Below are 16,316 nucleotides of genomic sequence, written 5' to 3'. Positions count from 1 at the left end.
GGAGTCGTGGTCTTGGCCGAGACTGCCCCGGCGGCTACGACTCCCACATTGGTCGGAGGTCGGGGACGCGGGCTGCGCGAGTCCGTCCTCGCCCGAAGTCGTTGCGGTGAGACCGACCAGTTCTTCCGGGCCGACGTTGAACAGGGAGGCCTGCAGCGTGAGGTCCTGACGCTCTTCCATCCGCTTCCTATGATAGACGCCCCGAGGAACTGAGTTGCCCAGAATCCCACGACACACACGACACACACACCACACACCACACACAACACACACTACGCGTTCACTGTATAGTACTTCTGGTAGAGTCGCAAGTCGAGACGGATCATGGTGTAGAGTGTACGCAGCATAATCAGCTTGGCCACGCCCTGGTTGTGATGAAGCAAGGCAAAGAGGCTGGGTCATTGAGACCACTAGGCGTCGAGGAATGAAGGGGAAGGGGATTGGGGGGGAGGAACGTACGCGAATCGAAAGGATGAGCAGCATCGGACCCCAGAGGTCCCTCAAAATGTACATCACGTACCTGCGACCAACGTTGATGGGTTAATGGGTTTAGCCGGCTGCGGAGAAACGCTGTGGAGAAACGCTTGGGCGATGGAATACGTACACGGCCAGGGGAGACGAGATGAACAGAAGCAACAGACTGGCCGCTATCTGAGAGCCATAGCGCATCCTGTGCGGAATGCCCTGGGATAAGGAATGATTGTGTGCGGTGTGAGACTATGGTGATGTCACATGCAACACGTGGTGGCCAAGATCTCACCTCGGCCAGAGCGAGAACGGCGAAGCCGAAGTAGTTGAAGGTCTAGGAGAGAATTGACACATGTGAGATTACGATGCAGAGCACCCACAGGGGCAGCAGGGACAGAAAGAAAGGTGGATGTACGAGGGTGATGCCAGCGCCCTTGGCAAAGCTGAGCCAGTCCCCGCTCGGGGCTTTGACTTCGTTGGCCATAACGCGGCGATGCAGACCTAAGTGCACGACCCGGACGACCCGTCAGTAACTGGCGAGTACAGCATGAATTCCTCATTTGGGGCCGGGCAGGCATAAAAATTGGGGGGGCACGAACTGCGGATGTTGCTGCGCAGGGTGATGAGGATGCCGTTGAAGAGACCCATGGCAGAACCGATACGCGTGAGGATGGTGGTGAGCGAGGGGTACTGACAGAGGCCGTGTCCGAACAGCTTCTTGTCCTGGTCGAGGTAGGCCACCTTGATGTCGCACAGACCCGCGTAGTCGCCGCCGCATCGGTATCGAGCCTCGGCCCGATTGAGCGGACCCGTATAGTCCTTTTGGGCTGGCGTAGGCGCACAGCACAGGGGAGGGATGAGAATAGGGCGCATGTGTGTGTGTGTAGCATTGCACTGGTGCGGCGCGTGAGGGAAGCGTGCTTACCAAGCCACGACGAGGAGAGGTCGATGCAGTCCGACGAGCAGGAGTCCCCTGGCACGTGGCCCCAGCAACCAATGTTCTGCACCGAGACCCATAGATCGGGCGCTATCGTAGGCTCGTAGGACAGTGCTCTGCCGACACAAATCACCAGTTTGGCCGATCAGCTGTGTGCTCGCGTTGCGCCGCGGTGGATGGTAAGAAGGACGGCGTACTTGGAACACACGGCCTCCAGCTTGCTTTGCACATACGCCACGCACGACCTGACCAGAGCGCAGAACAGCATAAGACTCAAGATAGAGAGTTTGGCCGAGGGAGACTAGAAGGCGGGGTACTGATCGCTGGAGCAGGTGGCGTTTTCGGCCTCGAACACCCACGAGTCGTTGACTGTGTAGTGCGTGGCGCAGATGCAGCACGAAGGAAGGGGCACGTAGACGGGCTGGATGGTGTAGTAGAGGTACGCAAACAGGACGGGCACGTAAAGGTAGAACAACAGGCCGCCTATCTGTGAGCGCGCGTGGCGGCCTTGTTCCCTGTAGGCCGGCGCCAGGTCCAGCACCTGCAAGAGCAACACGACGTGCCCAAAAGGAAGGTTATTGATTATTATTTCTTTACATTATAGTATATTCCTTGATGTGATTCCTGATTCCTTGATTAAGAAAGGGGGACCACAACGTTGGCGATAAAACTAAGTTGTTCTAAGAGAAGGATCGAAATGGTGGCGAGAAGTGATGAAAGATAGATTGATTGGTTCACATGTGGAGGGAGCCTCACGTGCCTTGAAGAACCCGATGGAACGCTCAAGGCCTCCGACCAAAGACGACATCTTCTTCGGGCGCACCTCCTTCCTTGGGGTGCAGTCGCTGGAAAAGTTGCCCCTTCGAATTTAAGGAGGCGGCTGGCTTGGGCAAGCTCCTTCGCGCCAAAACGTGACCGGGAAATCGGGGAGGATTCGAGGATCAAATTACAACATGGAGAACTTGGCGGTTCAGGTAGGCGAGGACGAAGTCGTAGAAGTCCCACGTTGTGCACAATGGGGCGTGCAACTCATCCGCGAACTCACACGAGGGGAAGTTTTGCCCCCCTTCAACGTATGTGGAACTCCGCGTCGTTTTATGCCTCGCCGTGATGTGCTACTTTGGCCTTACATCTCATTCTATCTCCTCAGGCTGATTTGATCGGGAAGATGCGTGAGGATGTGCGAAAAGTGTTCGAGGAAGCAGTGTTCCCCATCGTCGAGTACGCCCCAACTAGTCAACTCTGAAGACGCATCTGACGTAGTGGTGCTCGTGGTTCCTTCGCACAACGCAGCAACATGGACAGTGAGGAGCCCACGCCACTCGAGGAGACCCAGCACTTTGCTTTGACCGTGCATTTGGCCGCAGTGCAGCGAGCCATCAACTGCGCTCACGTCTATGGGTAAGCTTGTGCTCTGCCCTTCCTCTTCCCTCGCTGACGAGTACTATATGGGTTCATCAGCGCTACGAGGAGGAGGGACATCGAAAACCTGCGATGGGAGAAGGGTGCGGTCCTTGAGGAGAACCTCCGACCAAACCTTGATGAAGTGCGTGCTGGGCTCCCCAACAAGTAGCTTTTCGTGGCTGTGACTAGCTTTGCACCTGGTCGGTGCTGAAAGGTTTCTCACCCATTCAACCACAGAGCGAACAGCAGTACTTCCACAAGTACTGCAACCTCGTCGCCGAGTATATGGGCGGTGAGGGACTCGATATCACCGGAGTACGTAGCGTAGGTGTGAAGACATGAACTATGATTCGCGTTTACTCAACCGGGTGGGCGAACGCTTATTCAGGACCTGAGCCAGCCCCCTGTCCACTACCGAGTTGACGTGCGAGCTAACGAGGATATCTACATCATGACCAGGTTGGTTCTCCCTTCCAGCGTTCTGTACAAAGGCTGGAAGCTCACCTTGATTCTCTCCTTCCGCTCAACAGCCAGGGACCGGTCAACCTGAAGAAGGGCTCGGTGGCCTATCTGCCCCGGGAGGAGATCGAACCCTACGTGCGCGAGGGCAAGATGGAGATCATTCGCCACACCTAAGCTTCTTCTCAAGTGCGTTACCGCGACTTCATTGGCTGATCGTGATCAATAAATAGGCTACGTGTGTAAATGTGGGTTGTGTTGAGTTGGAGTGGTCAGTCCTTCACCGGCTTGCTGGAGGCGAGGGTGGTCTTGAACTTGTCCTGCTCGGGGCGTTGGAGAGGGTTGGCGAGGAGGAGGGTGAAGTTGGTGTAGATCCTACGCAAACTCTGATGCGTCTCTGAAAAGTACGAGTTCTCCTCAAGGCTCTCTATGTCCGTCAAAAAATCTGCACAACCGCACACACCCACCCACACACCCACCCACACACACACACGTCAGGCGAGCGCAAGCGTTAGGTCTGACGACGAGGAATAGGTTACCGTAGACGCCTTGTGGGTTGTTTTCCTTGGAGGGCTTCTTGTGGAGGTAGAGCCCGTCGAAGAAGAACACTGGCGTAGCGAGTAGCCGGTCCGCCATCTCGAATACGTCAAGAAAAGCATGTGTCCCGTTATGTGATGTTCGTTTCTCTCTTGAGAAGAGGCAGCGAAGAGGGAGAGGGAGAGGGAGATGTACCTCGCGTCCGTCGATCCACTCCGGCACAACGGTAGTACGAGAGTAGATGAAGAGGACTCGATAGAGGTAGTCCGCACCGCCCCTCTTCAAGTCTTCCATCGTCACTTGGGGCAGGGCCACCTTTTTGGCGCTGCGCATCACGTAATGTCAGGAGACACCGCGTGTGTGAGCGTAAAAAAGCCAACGACGAAGCTTCGAAGGGCCCAACGTACAAGAGATCAAACACGGAAGACATGTTGAAGCGCGGGAAGTCACCCTGTGTCTGGAGCGTAGACACCTTCTTGGCCAACAGCTCGACGTCCGACGTGAAGTCTTGGAACTGAGCGTGTGGGAAGAGAATTGAGCGCTTCTCCATGGAAGAGAAAGGGGGCCAACAATGGGTACCCAAATCGCGGCATCGGTGAGGCAGACGATGGCGAATTCGTGGCGAGGGTTCATCTTGTGCTTCAGGTGCACAAACCTGAGCGTGGCCGCCTAGTGAGGCCCAAGTGCCATCATGCTGTTGCAAGGGGAAAGTGGTGCACGTGCATTTTGAGCATGTGTTTGACGAGGTCGAGCCGAGTGAAGGTGTTCTTGCGCGACCTGTGACATGGCCGCACGTGATACGCACGACACGACACCAAGCCCGTGAGATGGGGGAAGGCATTGTGTTACAGAAAGAGCGACTTACTTGCTGAATTCGATTCCGTTCATCTCGTTGCACAAGTCGATGCAGAAAACCTGTGAGGTGGGGCACGAACCAAGCAGTCTCATGATTACTCAATTCCAAATCAATAAACGAAAAGAGGTCGGGAAGGTACAAGCCGCTCGGGTATAAAGGGGCGCAGGAAGTGCAAGTGGTCGCCCATCGGGGCAGTGCCTACACCAGGAGCGCTGGCGGTAGTTGTGGATGGGCTTCCATTGCCGCCTTGGCCAACGTGTTCCATGTTTGCTTGTAGATCACCAAGTTATTTTTTGTTTAAAGATTTCCGTTCTCTTTTCTCCTTTTATTTATTAGAGGGATCAATTCAACCCCATTTCTGCCGCTACGAGCAAGATGGCGAAGATGCTGACCAACCTTAGGAGCGAGGTTTCTCGGAGGGGCGTCTTGGGCACCCTCATGGCTTGGCACCGGGGCTACCTCAGGCCCGGCGTCAATTCTGTCCTTGTTGGCACTGACGAGCGAGGCAATCGTTATTTTGAGGCCACTGAGCTCCCATTCGGTACCTACACCCTCCCCAGATTTGCCATTTTGTGCGCTTGTTGCCGTCTAATCGCCCCCCCCCCCGGTTGTTCGGAAAACAACAGGGCAAGACAGATGGGTGGAGTACTCCACCTCCGATGACTGGGGCCACGATTACGATGCTTCGCAAGTGCCCCCTGCCTGGTACGTTCTGTCTGTGTTTGTTCACGTGTTCGTTGGATTATTGGATCCATTCATTTCGTGCCATTTAATCCTGCGCAGGCATGCGTGGCTGCACCACGTCCACGACAAGCCAGTGCCGCACCAGGTACGGCTGCTTTCTGTTCTTGCCTTGGGGCGACCCTTTATTTTTTGAGGCTGTTGAGGGGCAACTCATCACCGCACGCCTTCTCTGATGGTGACTACGCAGGCGGTGTACAGCAAGCCTCACAAGGAGAACAAGACCGGCTCACAGGAGGCCTACCACCCTCACAACTACGTCTATGGTCCGCGCGTGAAGAGCACGACCGATCCCAACTGCGAGGAGTGGGACCCCACCCGCCACTCGCCCTTCAAGGAGAACGAGCTCAGGTGAACGAAGTCAACACAGGAGAGTGCACCGCTTGTGAAAACAATAAATAAAGCCTTTTGTTCGTTGCCACGTCCGCACAGGGGAAGAAGCTTACACTCGGTCGCACTCTGGTGATGTTCGCCTAAACCCTTTCTCCTCTCTCTGTCGCATCCACTTGTGATCACTGGTTGGCCGCTTCGCACTGATCAATCCACTCGCTATATACATCAATCGGTTCCGACAGATCTGGGGTGGGCAGATTGGAAAGTAGAATAATAAATCACATGCAATTTGCCGGTAATCGCGCATCGATTGCGATGTAAGAGGTACGTACAGTTGGTAATCATTTGATAGCTTTCGTTGCACACCCTACACCGTATCGATCCGATCGAGGTGTCTTTATCGATCTTGCAGTCCACAGCCTTTTCGTGGTTGCAGAAGGGGCAGTCGAACGTAGTGGGCACCTTCTGTTCCATGCGCTTTACGGGCTTAGCCCGCGACTTCCTCTTTCCCATCTGATCTCTTCTCCTTCTTCTTCTCTTGGTTTGCTTCTTCTGTGGCGCTTGCGCCTGCCGTTAAAAACCTTTTCCATTCTTTTTCTTAGGACCTTTCTCTCTATTTTTCCCGCCAAAGCGCTTCGCCATCGACATCGCACCCACAGCCCCCCTCCCAAGCTAGCACAGAATGGGCGTCAAGTGGTATGCCTTCTAGATCCAGCCTATCATCAATTCATATGATCGATTAGCGTTTATAAATTAAATCTCTCTTGATGCTATCGGTGCAGCCTGATACCGTACCGGGAGCAGGCGGACGTGCAAGCGGCGACAGAGCTCAAGGAGCGCATCGTAAAACGACTACACGGGCGCAAGCTGGGACGATGGAACCTCACCTGCACGCTCTACCTCCACTCGGCCGCTGGCAGCCTCTTGGCACCAGGTATGTGCCCTTGAGCGCCCGCACTGCGACATGCTCCCTTCACCACCTCATCGCCGTTGCGGGTCATGCACACACAGACGGGTCGGTGATGGCGCAGGAGCAGCTCTACCTGCTCAAGGAGGACAGTCTCTCGCAGAAGGATGGTGACAAGACAGCAGGCAAGTGTTGCCTGATGGCACAGAACACCATCATCGAAGCCGGCCTGGAGATGGAGCAAATCCTCGAGAAGATCAAGCTCTACAATCCACGACAGACCGTTACCATCCGCGTAAGCTCTCACCGCGCTCTCACTCTCTCGCTCACTCACCATACATGCATGACTGACTTATTCATCTTTTTCCACTCGACTTCTAGGGCATGCAATACGAGGTGGGCGACTTTGTGGTGAAGGTGGGCTCCATCATGCTCGGCGACACGACGCGAGGCGTCATCCTCGAGGTCGAGTACCGGCCGTGCATGATCCCCAACGGGTGCTCACAGATCCTGCAGAGCTTCATCGGCAACCTTGGACCCTTTAACGCGCCCTTCTCCGCCAACGTGAACTACGGCGGGGTACCTTCCCCCTCCCCGTTACGAGTGCTCACTCAGTGGGCACCGCGGCGGCTTTGGTCGTGGTGTTGACGTCGTGGCTGTTGGTGGCCAGGTGACACTCCCGCGACTGTACTCGGCGCAACATACGGCGTTGCAGTACGTGAGATTGTTCCAGGGCCTCAAGTACTTCAAGGCCCACCACTGATCGTCCTTCCCTCAAATAAAAAGCTCTCGGAGTTAAAACTATTAGTTACAACGTGGGAGTTTTTAACTTTTAACTAAATGTTACACCCAATTGTTTAGTCGAAACAGGGCAAAAGGTACAGCTTAAGGGATCTTGGGGCCTTAAGCGCAAGTGCGCCTTTCACTGTACACCTTTGTGCACCGACAAAACCCTGGCTCTCTTTGATTGCCAACATTGCTAGCACACCCACAACCGCCCCACCCTCCTCGCTAATCTCTTGTACTCAGCTATGACGCTTCTGCTCAACCGACCCTTCACCTCGGCGGTGTTCATCCTGATAGTGGCGCACCTACTCCTCCTCCAGCCTCTCTCCGTCTGGTCGCAGTCCACTTGCGAAACCACCTGCGAGTTTGTGACAACCCTGCCCGCCAGCGTCGGTTTGCGAGGCGCAAGCTGGCTCGGCCAACGATTCGAGGTAACTCCGCCCAATGGCATCGCCTTTGCTTCCGCGGCCATCGCCACGCGCGCCCAGGCGGGCGACCTGGGCCTCTACTCGGACCAAGCCGTCAGCGGCGGCCAGTTCCTCCCTGGAGCGCCAGTGTCCGGCGCCCAACAACTCGCCCTCGTCTCCAAGGTGGCCATTCCGGAGTTCAACACCTCCACCATCAGCACCTACACCGCTAGCGTCCATCTGCCGAAAGGCTTCTACTGGCTCCGCTTCTCTTCTCCCAATGCCTTGTCCGTCAACTGGCACACGCCAGTGAACGCGTGGAACCCCCCACCCGATCCGGCCGTTGTCCCTGGCATCTCCGTCTACGGGTCCAACCAGACCAGCCCCACCTACTTCAACCAGTCCTACAGCTTCTCCATCCGCGGCTGCCAGGCCGCCCTGATCTCCACCGTCAACTCCACGTCCGCCACGCCGCAGCTGACCTTCAACCTCACCGCGCCCACCGTTCAGATCGCGCCTAAGAGTACGCTTCCACAACTCTTCCTTTTTCTTCATCGTTTTCTGGTTCCTCTTTCGACACCACACTCAATCAATCGTTGGCTGACGACGCTGCTGGCGGCGGTGTGCATTTTTCAGGCGACAGCGGGTCGGTGGTCAAGTCTGCCTCGGTGGCCATCAACATGGCGCGCCTCTCCGAGATGAACGGCTCCACAGTCGTTCGCTCGGCCGTCAACATCACCGAGAACGGTATTTACATTGATGACGACGATGATGATAATGGATCACACCTCACGTCGGTGTCTTCTTTCCAGGCCAATGGGCTCAACTCACACCGAATCCGGAGCTGGGATCCACCCAAGCGTTCCTCTACAACGCGACGCTGGCCTTCGACGACGATGCCGTGCCCACCGCTCAGGGCCGCGTCGAGGTCCAGTTCGACCTCTTCGACCGGGAGACCAACGTCTCCCTGGGCAACCTGACGGCCTTCGCCATCAGCCCCAACTTTGCCAAGCTCACCCTCCGCGTGTACGAGTGGCCCTTCTCCGAGCCGAGCGACGGCGACGAAGAGCAGCACAGGCTCGAGGTGCGGCTCAACATCGACCCGCCCGTGTCCGGCGTGGACAGCCAAACGACCGGAGCCAACGGCGTGACGGTGTTCAAGCTGCGCCACGCCAACGACGCGGCCCAGCGCACGACCGAGATCCGGGTGGTGAACGTCGTGGAGCGCGACGGGACCAACATCCAGGCCGACGGCGCCGTCGCGTACGAGGTGAACGTCGCGCAGTCGCAGCTGGTGCTTTCCTTTGCGCGCTTCGAGTCGTCGCTCGTCTACGATCCCGGTACCGCCCCATTGCATCTCATCTCCAAGTTGGTGACCTCCACCGCGTAGGCGTGTTTGTGACGTTGACTGACAAGTGCGGGTGTGCAGACCTCGGCGTGCTGCTGGGCTCGAAGAGGGACGGAGAGTCGGACGGAAGTGACAGCACGCTGTGGATCATCGCCGTGGCGGTGGTGGTGCCCGTGGCCGTTGTGTTCGTCGTGGCCGTGATCGTCATCGGAACGGTGGTGGGCTACCTGAAGCACCGCAGGAACTTGCGGCACCTGGCCCAGATGCGGTCTGCCGCCGTCAACTTCGAATCCGCCGACCATCGCGATGCAGACGTCTAGAAATGACGACTTCGACGACTTTGGCCTCGGGTGAACCATCTCAGATAAGATTGAAGAAGACTTCTCCATTCCACAACAATCCTATTCAAGCAACGCCATTGGCGGCTATGTGGTCTTGAAGTGAAGCGCCGAAGAGTGCGCTTTGGAGCCAAAGGCTTGCAATCGACCAAATGGAGCGAGAGGACGTGAGTGGCCGCCTGGCCTCCCTCCTCTTCGAGCAGGTGTGCGAAAGTGTGGAGCTCGAGGAGTGCTATGACTCAGCATCAACGGCAGGGCCGTCGACGCCGGTGCAAGAAGAGGGGGACGAGAAGAAAAGGAAGAAGGGTTTGCTCTCGTTCCTGACCAGGGAGAAGAAGCCAAAGGAGGCCGACAGCAGCGGTGGCAAGGAGCCGCAGGGCAGCGACTCGGCAGCGGCGGGCAACGTGCTCGTATCGCCCTTCTCCGTGGGGACCGCACTGAGCCTGGCCCTGCTTGGCGCTCGCGGCGAAACGGCCGCCCAGCTACGCGCCCTTCTCTCTTCATCTTCTTCCTCTTCCGCTTCCTCTTCCTCCGAGGATGAGCATGCCATCACCCTCCACGTCGCCCGTCAGTGGGGCGCCCTCTCCAACACCGTACTCCTCTTCCTCTTCAACCGACCCCCCCCCCAAGGTGAAAAACCGGTGCTGACCGTCTTGGGCACGCAGGTGCGTAAAATGAGTGGTGTGGAGTGGGCGGCGAGCAACGGGGTGTGGGTGGGCGACGACTGCCCGGTGGCGCCCGAGTTCGCAGCGCAGGCGGGCGAAGCGCACGCCGCGGGCATCGTGGGCGACATGCCCTTCTCCACCGACCCGGAACGGGCTCGTGCCACCATCAACGACGCCGTGGCCAACCAGACCCGGGGCCACATCACTGACCTCTTGCCTCCTCGGTGCGGCCCCTACCCCGACTTGGGCGGGCCTTGGCCGACTTGTTGATGGGTGGTGTGGGCGTGTGCGTGTGTGTGGTCGCACACCTAACGGGCATGGGCGAACACAGGTCGATCACGAGCGGTACGCGAATGGTGCTGACCAACGCGGTGCATTTCAAGGGCCAGTGGGAGAAGACCTTTGGGAAGCACCTGACCAAGACGGAGGCCTTCCACCTCCTCGGCGGCAACGCGCAGAAGCCGGTGGAGATGATGCACCACCCGTCGCTCAAGATGCGACACCGAAGCTTCGAGCACCACGCCGTCATCGAGCTGCCCTACAAGGGCAACGACGTCACCATGCTCATCCTCCTGCCGCACACCAACACCTCAGCCAGCCTCAACAACGTGCGTGTGGCATTGGTCGTGTCGTGTTGTTGGGCGTGCCGTGTCGTGTGTGTCTAACATATGCCCTGAGGTGGCGCGTGTCGTGTTAGTTGTGTACGGCCGGGACATTGAGAAGTCTGGCGAAGGCGCATGCGGACCTGCTGCTGGAGCCGGTCTCCCTCAAGCTGCCGCGCTTCCGGGTGCGCTACGCAATCGAGCTAAGCCACGCCATCCGCGACATCGGCGCCCCCGTGCCCTTCATCGACGAGCTGGCCGACTTCACCGGCCTCACCAGCTCCGGCGAAAAGTAAGTGCCTCCCCCCAATCACACCAGCGCCACCTGCTCTACGGCCGCACTCACCAACGCGCGCCGGTCCGGCGGTCGGTGGCAGGCTGGTGGTGTCGGCGGTGTACCATCAAACGTACATGAACGTGGACGAGGAAGGCACGGAGGCGGCGGCTGCGACGGCGGTGGTGATGAGCCGCGGCGGCGGCTAGGCCGCCACCCCCGCCCGTGCCGTATGTCGTCAACCGACCCTTCGTGTGCGTGCTCTACCATCCACGCACGCAGTGCATCCTCCTCGTCGGACGCGTGTGCGACCCCACCTCCGCCTGACCCTATCGCACCATCACCGGGCGCCAGACGCTCTACATGAACTCTTTGTCCTCTATTTCGAGTTTTCTGTTCAGAGGGGGTGGTAGCGGCCCTCCTTCTCGTAGAGCAGCCCATCAAACATCATCTGTGTCGCGTGGCGAGGGGCGTGGTGAGCTGGATCTGATTCAAAGGGGAAAGGGGCGGGGTGTGGGGCAAGCGAGGGGGTGTACGTTCTCGAGTACGTCCACGAGGTTCTGGCAGCGGGGGAAGCGGCGGGCGATGTCGGCGAGTGTGGCGCTGCCCTGCTGTCTCAGCATGGCCTCGATTGCCGCCCCTGTGCCAGCCGCACGACCAACGACACACACGTCACACACCCTCCACGTCAGCGTACAACGCCTGTCTGGCCACTCCGAGCGGGCGGGTACCGTCGACGGGTGGCTCGGTGCTGATGACTTGAGGCTGCGAAGGCGACGACGAGTACGTGGCCCGCTGGCCCTGCACGTGCGTGAATGGCGCAGCCTTTGAGGACTCCTCGTGGCGACGATGCCGTGCAGGTCCGCCACGATTGGAGCCGCCCGACGATGCCGCGGAGGCGGACGCGCTCATCGCGGCATACTCGGCGTTGCGGTCGCCGTCAGCTTCCTCGTCGTCCTTGAAGGCCTCGCGGTAGTAGTGGTGTCGGTAGAGATCCACCATCTCCAGATACCGCAGCGCCTCCCAGTTCCCGTCCTTCTTGTGGTCCATCCTGCACATGATCATCGCCACGTCAGCAACCCACACCACCACCACAGCAAGGCAGGGGTGGATGGATGTGGTGAGGACTGACCCGTAGGCGTTGATGTATCGTTCGCCGGTGGTGACGTCGGAGCAGATCTCGCCCAGGAAGTCGAGGAGGTCGCCCACCTCCGGCTGCTTGGCGAGGTAGGCCAGGTTGATCGCGGGGTACTCCACCCGCACCACGCCCGTCGCATCGTCGATGTAGAGCACCACGCTCCGCTGACCCACCTCGTGCCGTAGTCGAAGCACCACTCCCATCACCCTGCGCCAGGCCTGGCGTGAGTGCGACCGTCGGGGGGGGGAAGTAGTAGGAAAAAAGGGGGGGGGGAGTGCACCTAACGCAGCAGAGGGCGACGAGGGGGGCGCCAAAACGTAGGACCAGCCGGTGGCCAGCTTTGGGCGGACCGGCGGCAGACCGCGCACTGGGCTCGGCGGCGGGGAAGTCTTCCCAGACGGGCAGACGCAGCACGTCCCCCAGCGTCACCTTGCGGTGGAGGAGCGACCCGTCCTCCTTCCCCTGCTCCATTTTCCAGGAATAAATAAATGAAAGTAAACAATAAAAAGAAAAAAAGAAAAAAGAAAAAGGAAACCTTTCGCGGACTGGGCAGTGATGATGAAAGGCAAGGCTTTGGGATCAGTTGGTGCGGGGAATAGGGGCAAGAAACTGGGTGAGGAGGAAGTTGGGGTCTAGGGCAGCGGGAGGCGCGGTGAGCACCCACTCGTCGTCGGGATTGCGGCTCAGGGCATCCCGGCACATGGGACAGGTCGAGCTGCGTTCTCGCCTGTGGTCCACACGCGTTGGTCAGAAGGATGAAACGACCATGATCGTTATCATCATCATCATCATCCGAGTTTGGCGCACCATGAAGTGATGCACGGTTGACAGAAAGCGTGGGTGCATGCCAGCACCACCTCCGCATGTCGTTCCTGCCGAGAGATAAAGGGAAGCGTGGTCCACACTTAGCGATCAGCAAATGTTGCACCGCATCACGGTGCCGGCCTGGTGGGCAGGAGGGTACCAGGCAAATGGTACATTCGCCCTCGCTTTCCTCCTCCGGCTCCTCTGAGCTGTTGAAAGAAGGCCATATGTGCGTGAACTATGCAATCAGATGTGACACATAAAGGCGATCGATACCTGTTTGTTTGCGTGAGGCGCCCGAGCAGCGCGAACAGTCGGTAGAAGTCCCGCCACGAGAGTTTGTATACACCATTCCTCACCCCTGCCGTCTCTCCGTCCCTCTGCACACAAACGCCGGAGTCAGTCCATCCGCGACGCAAAGCAAAGAAGAGCAGAGAAGAGAAGTGGCTGATGTACGATGGTCAGGAGAATGCGTGCGTATCGTCGCCAGAGGGGTCGAATGGGAACGGCCTGCAGGTCGGCCGGCACCAACTCAAGGCCCAAGCTAAGTCCGCCTTGCGTGTGCCACACCTCCCTTGCCCTGCCGGATTTGTTGTAAATGATTATTATTATTATTTATTGATCAATGAAATAAGGGAGACGAGAGGGGTGGGCGATGAAAGAAAAATAAAATAAAATAATATGATTATTATTATTGTGATTAATCGATCATGGGGTGGCACCGTCTTTGCGCATTTGCCACATCACGTTGGAGGGCGGCGAAGGAGGGTGCACCCCTCGTGCCTTGGCTATCATCGTCGAAGGAGCCCTCCCCTGTGTCTTCTCGCGACCCACTTGGCCTGCGACCCGCCCCTCCACTGTTGCCCATCTCCTGCACTTCTTCTTGCTTTGTTGGTTTGTCGTTGTTTTATTGGTTTTGTCTCCTGTTGCACCCTCCGCACTACGTGTCGGCAGCCGGCGAGGGCCGCTTCTTGAGGTTGAACCTCCTCTTCTTCTTGACCGGCGGTGAGGCAGAGGTAGTGGAAGCACTGGTGGTCGCCGTGGTGGTTGGGTCTGCCTCGGCTTCCACTTGCTCGTGTGAGGCTTGAGGCTCCGGCTCTGGTTGCGCGGCTTCCTGGCCGTCGGAGGAGGCTTCATCACCGTCGCCAGCATCATCACTCCTCCGTGCCGGTTGCTTCTCCTTGCCTCGAGCAGCACGTTTCGTTTCTGTTGTGCCGTTCTCTTCCTCTTCCTCCTTATCCGCTTCGGCATCTTCGGCTTCATCATCTTTTTCCTTGTCGAGCGTTCGTTTCTGCAGGAAGAGAAGGCCTTGTGGGTTGGTGCCGTATACGGCAACAAACTCTTGCGTTTGCGCGTACCCGTGATGGCGGCGCAGAGCTGGGCGACGTCGTGTCCGCCACAGGCAGGGAATCGGGGGTGGCATCAGACGATGCAGCCGGTGCGGCGGGCGCAGGTGCTGCAGGGGCATTAGCACTGGGCAGTGGTCCCAATGGTAAAGCTCAGGCGAGCATACCAGGTGTCACTGCTGGGGTCGGAGCAGGAGCTGGGCTCGGGGCGGGAGCTGGGGCGGGGGGCGGAGCAGCAGGAGGGATCGTGCGCTTGACCTTGGTGATAAGCATGGCGTTCTTGCCGTCGTGCTGCTCCATCCTGGCACAACAAAGCTCGTCAGGCACACAAGCACTCACTAACGAAAAGCGCTGCCATCCTTGTACCTCATAAAATCTATCCAGTATGGGCCGAGGTTTATGTTGGACTTGCCAGTCTGAGACGTGGTTGCAGGGTGCAATCAGAACGAAATCAAAATAAAATCAAAATCACAAGCTCGAGTGCGCACCTGGAATGCAAGTTCAATTTGCACAGTCTCATGGGCACCATAGGCCAGCCATGAACCCTGCTTATAGAACGTCCACACAGGCGCAGGAGCGGCCATCTTGTTCCCAGTGTTGGCAACTTGCTAATTAGTGATAAAAAAATGCTTTTACAAGAATTATTATGGTGATTATTGTTGTAGACAAAAGTAACTGATGCGTTGGAAAAAGTCGTAGATGAATAAACGCAATGGAAACAAGGATCAGCACAACAAAGATTCCACCTCCAGTGCAGGCAATGATGACCACCAGCTCATGTTGGTGAGAGTCATGAGTGATTCTGGTGGCAATGGCCAAGCCCACATTGTCAAGGAGGATGGTAGTGAGGATTGGGGGTACTCTGGTGTGCATGAAGGTGGAGGAAACAAAGGCCTGGCCAGTGTTCATTTTTTATTATTTGTGCAATATAATATAATTGCATTAATACAAGAACGGAAAAGTGTGAGGCAAAAAAGAAATGAAGAGAAATGAATGCGTTGTGGCGTGGATTTTCTTTGATCTAATAATCAGCAACATGGCTACTTCGATGGAGACTGTCTCTTCTTTCCCCTCCAAGTGGGCGTGGATTTTTGGAGGAGCGGCAGTTGCACTTGCAGCTGGCGGTATCGCCTTCCTACTTTCCCGCCAGCGCCCCAACAAACACATTCAGGTGCCCCAAGCTTTTACTTGCATCAGTGTTATTGCCGTCTTTATGTCCTTTATCTCGCTGCCACTGGCTCTCGCGAGGTGTATGCTCACGCTCTCTTTGCTTGGGGCGGTAGACTCTCGTTACGCCCGACCGACGACTGACCGACAACTTCAAGGCCAAGCTCGCTGAGATCTTTGCCGCGCAGCTCGACCTTGATGGCGATGGTGCTCTCAATGACGCCGAGCTTGATCGCCTGGTGTTCCTCACCGAGGGTGCGCATTCCTACACTACATATCTGTGTCTTTGCAGCGCTGGTGGCTCACTGCCGCCTCTTCATACATAGGCCAGCGAATCACACCAGAGATGGCCGAGTTCATCCGCTCGCACTTTGAGACCAACGACGAAGTACGCAGCACACTTGGCAATGCTACGCAGCCGACGGCAAGGCTGCTGTGGCTCCAGCTTGCGTCTAATCGTCTTGTATTCCCTCTTTCTCTGTTCCGTGTCGTTGCGCAGGGGTGGCTGACGTTGAGCGGGTTCGTGGCCTCCTACGAGTGGATCCTGCAGCACCTAACCGACGATTCTGCAGCGGAACAGGTACTGCAGCCTCACCACTCTGTTCCTCCCTCAGCGTCCACACATACTCACACCCTTGTGCTGAATATCAGGCTTTCGCGAAGGACTTGCAAGCGTATGGTTATACCTACGCCCGCTTCAAGCAAAACTGAGTCTTGCTCACCGCCACTCCCGCCCGACCTGACAATAAAATGATTTATTTATTTTTAATTTTCTTTTCAATCCGCCATAAGTTGATGA

General features: G+C 57.3%; 12 protein-coding genes across 12 annotated transcripts in view; 6 read left to right on the top strand and 6 right to left on the bottom strand.

Moving 5' to 3' along the window:
- The window catches only part of ACA1_288680 (uncharacterized protein), a gene marked incomplete at both ends in the record, with an annotated part of 4,337 nt that extends 2,124 nt beyond the window's left edge, over positions 1-2,213 (bottom strand). Inside the window, 11 exons of the mRNA XM_004367845.1 lie at positions 39-187; positions 295-365; positions 460-520; positions 605-684; positions 761-802; positions 884-969; positions 1,068-1,295; positions 1,394-1,521; positions 1,603-1,650; positions 1,723-1,946; positions 2,202-2,213. Of these exons, the coding sequence (XP_004367902.1) occupies positions 39-187; positions 295-365; positions 460-520; positions 605-684; positions 761-802; positions 884-969; positions 1,068-1,295; positions 1,394-1,521; positions 1,603-1,650; positions 1,723-1,946; positions 2,202-2,213 (1,129 nt within the window). The remainder of the gene's footprint in view (positions 1-38; positions 188-294; positions 366-459; positions 521-604; positions 685-760; positions 803-883; positions 970-1,067; positions 1,296-1,393; positions 1,522-1,602; positions 1,651-1,722; positions 1,947-2,201) is intronic.
- Positions 2,214-2,573: 360 nt separating this feature from the next.
- Positions 2,574-3,445, top strand: ACA1_288670 (Psf1 family protein; the record flags this gene model as incomplete). Its single annotated transcript, XM_004367844.1, has 6 exons — positions 2,574-2,626; positions 2,699-2,806; positions 2,867-2,951; positions 3,047-3,124; positions 3,198-3,268; positions 3,340-3,445. 6 exons carry the CDS (start codon positions 2,574-2,576, stop codon positions 3,443-3,445), a joined length of 501 nt encoding a protein of 166 aa, XP_004367901.1.
- A 95-nt stretch (positions 3,446-3,540) lies between these two features.
- Positions 3,541-4,926, bottom strand: ACA1_288660 (uncharacterized protein; the record flags this gene model as incomplete). Its single annotated transcript, XM_004367843.1, has 8 exons — positions 3,541-3,693; positions 3,815-3,952; positions 4,001-4,130; positions 4,234-4,319; positions 4,385-4,474; positions 4,525-4,582; positions 4,671-4,720; positions 4,801-4,926. 8 exons carry the CDS (start codon positions 4,924-4,926, stop codon positions 3,541-3,543), a joined length of 831 nt encoding a protein of 276 aa, XP_004367900.1.
- A 110-nt stretch (positions 4,927-5,036) lies between these two features.
- Positions 5,037-5,757, top strand: ACA1_288650 (NADH dehydrogenase (ubiquinone) 1 alpha subcomplex, 12, putative; the record flags this gene model as incomplete). The annotated part of the gene is made up of 4 exons (XM_004367842.1): positions 5,037-5,202; positions 5,288-5,366; positions 5,445-5,490; positions 5,593-5,757. 4 exons carry the CDS (start codon positions 5,037-5,039, stop codon positions 5,755-5,757), a joined length of 456 nt encoding a protein of 151 aa, XP_004367899.1.
- A 157-nt stretch (positions 5,758-5,914) lies between these two features.
- On the bottom strand, positions 5,915-6,248 carry ACA1_288640 (elongation factor 1, putative; the record flags this gene model as incomplete). The annotated part of the gene is made up of 2 exons (XM_004367841.1): positions 5,915-5,979; positions 6,068-6,248. 2 exons carry the CDS (start codon positions 6,246-6,248, stop codon positions 5,915-5,917), a joined length of 246 nt encoding a protein of 81 aa, XP_004367898.1.
- A 270-nt stretch (positions 6,249-6,518) lies between these two features.
- Positions 6,519-7,405, top strand: ACA1_288630 (uncharacterized protein; the record flags this gene model as incomplete). The annotated part of the gene is made up of 4 exons (XM_004367840.1): positions 6,519-6,669; positions 6,747-6,937; positions 7,024-7,221; positions 7,313-7,405. Coding segments are annotated over 4 exons (633 nt in total), but the record flags the coding sequence as incomplete, so codon positions are not given.
- A 268-nt stretch (positions 7,406-7,673) lies between these two features.
- On the top strand, positions 7,674-9,503 carry ACA1_288620 (uncharacterized protein; the record flags this gene model as incomplete). The annotated part of the gene is made up of 4 exons (XM_004367839.1): positions 7,674-8,358; positions 8,472-8,582; positions 8,648-9,175; positions 9,265-9,503. 4 exons carry the CDS (start codon positions 7,674-7,676, stop codon positions 9,501-9,503), a joined length of 1,563 nt encoding a protein of 520 aa, XP_004367896.1.
- A 170-nt stretch (positions 9,504-9,673) lies between these two features.
- On the top strand, positions 9,674-11,271 carry ACA1_288610 (serpin (serine proteinase inhibitor) superfamily protein; the record flags this gene model as incomplete). The annotated part of the gene is made up of 6 exons (XM_004367838.1): positions 9,674-9,688; positions 9,725-10,114; positions 10,187-10,410; positions 10,518-10,794; positions 10,920-11,080; positions 11,166-11,271. The coding sequence occupies 6 exons, from the start codon at positions 9,674-9,676 to the stop codon at positions 11,269-11,271; spliced, it is 1,173 nt and encodes a 390-aa protein (XP_004367895.1).
- A 188-nt stretch (positions 11,272-11,459) lies between these two features.
- Positions 11,460-12,671, bottom strand: ACA1_288600 (uncharacterized protein; the record flags this gene model as incomplete). Its single annotated transcript, XM_004367837.1, has 4 exons — positions 11,460-11,513; positions 11,599-11,702; positions 11,794-12,407; positions 12,481-12,671. The coding sequence occupies 4 exons, from the start codon at positions 12,669-12,671 to the stop codon at positions 11,460-11,462; spliced, it is 963 nt and encodes a 320-aa protein (XP_004367894.1).
- A 108-nt stretch (positions 12,672-12,779) lies between these two features.
- Positions 12,780-13,799, bottom strand: ACA1_288590 (zinc finger, C3HC4 type (RING finger) domain containing protein; the record flags this gene model as incomplete). Its single annotated transcript, XM_004367836.1, has 6 exons — positions 12,780-12,927; positions 13,008-13,072; positions 13,165-13,213; positions 13,281-13,384; positions 13,461-13,558; positions 13,727-13,799. 6 exons carry the CDS (start codon positions 13,797-13,799, stop codon positions 12,780-12,782), a joined length of 537 nt encoding a protein of 178 aa, XP_004367893.1.
- Positions 13,800-13,944: 145 nt separating this feature from the next.
- ACA1_288580 (uncharacterized protein) lies at positions 13,945-14,934 on the bottom strand (the record flags this gene model as incomplete). Its single annotated transcript, XM_004367835.1, has 4 exons — positions 13,945-14,295; positions 14,528-14,651; positions 14,717-14,766; positions 14,839-14,934. 4 exons carry the CDS (start codon positions 14,932-14,934, stop codon positions 13,945-13,947), a joined length of 621 nt encoding a protein of 206 aa, XP_004367892.1.
- Positions 14,935-15,386: 452 nt separating this feature from the next.
- On the top strand, positions 15,387-16,228 carry ACA1_288570 (uncharacterized protein; the record flags this gene model as incomplete). The annotated part of the gene is made up of 5 exons (XM_004367834.1): positions 15,387-15,521; positions 15,634-15,772; positions 15,844-15,905; positions 16,017-16,097; positions 16,169-16,228. 5 exons carry the CDS (start codon positions 15,387-15,389, stop codon positions 16,226-16,228), a joined length of 477 nt encoding a protein of 158 aa, XP_004367891.1.
- Positions 16,229-16,316: the final 88 nt, after the last annotated feature.

This window comes from Acanthamoeba castellanii (assembly GCF_000313135.1).
Source record: "Acanthamoeba castellanii str. Neff unplaced genomic scaffold scf7180000084777, whole genome shotgun sequence".
NCBI classification, from domain to species: domain Eukaryota; phylum Discosea; order Longamoebia; family Acanthamoebidae; genus Acanthamoeba; species Acanthamoeba castellanii.
The sequence above is the reverse complement of the archived record's forward strand: the minus strand, read 5'-3'. Positions and strand labels throughout refer to the sequence as shown.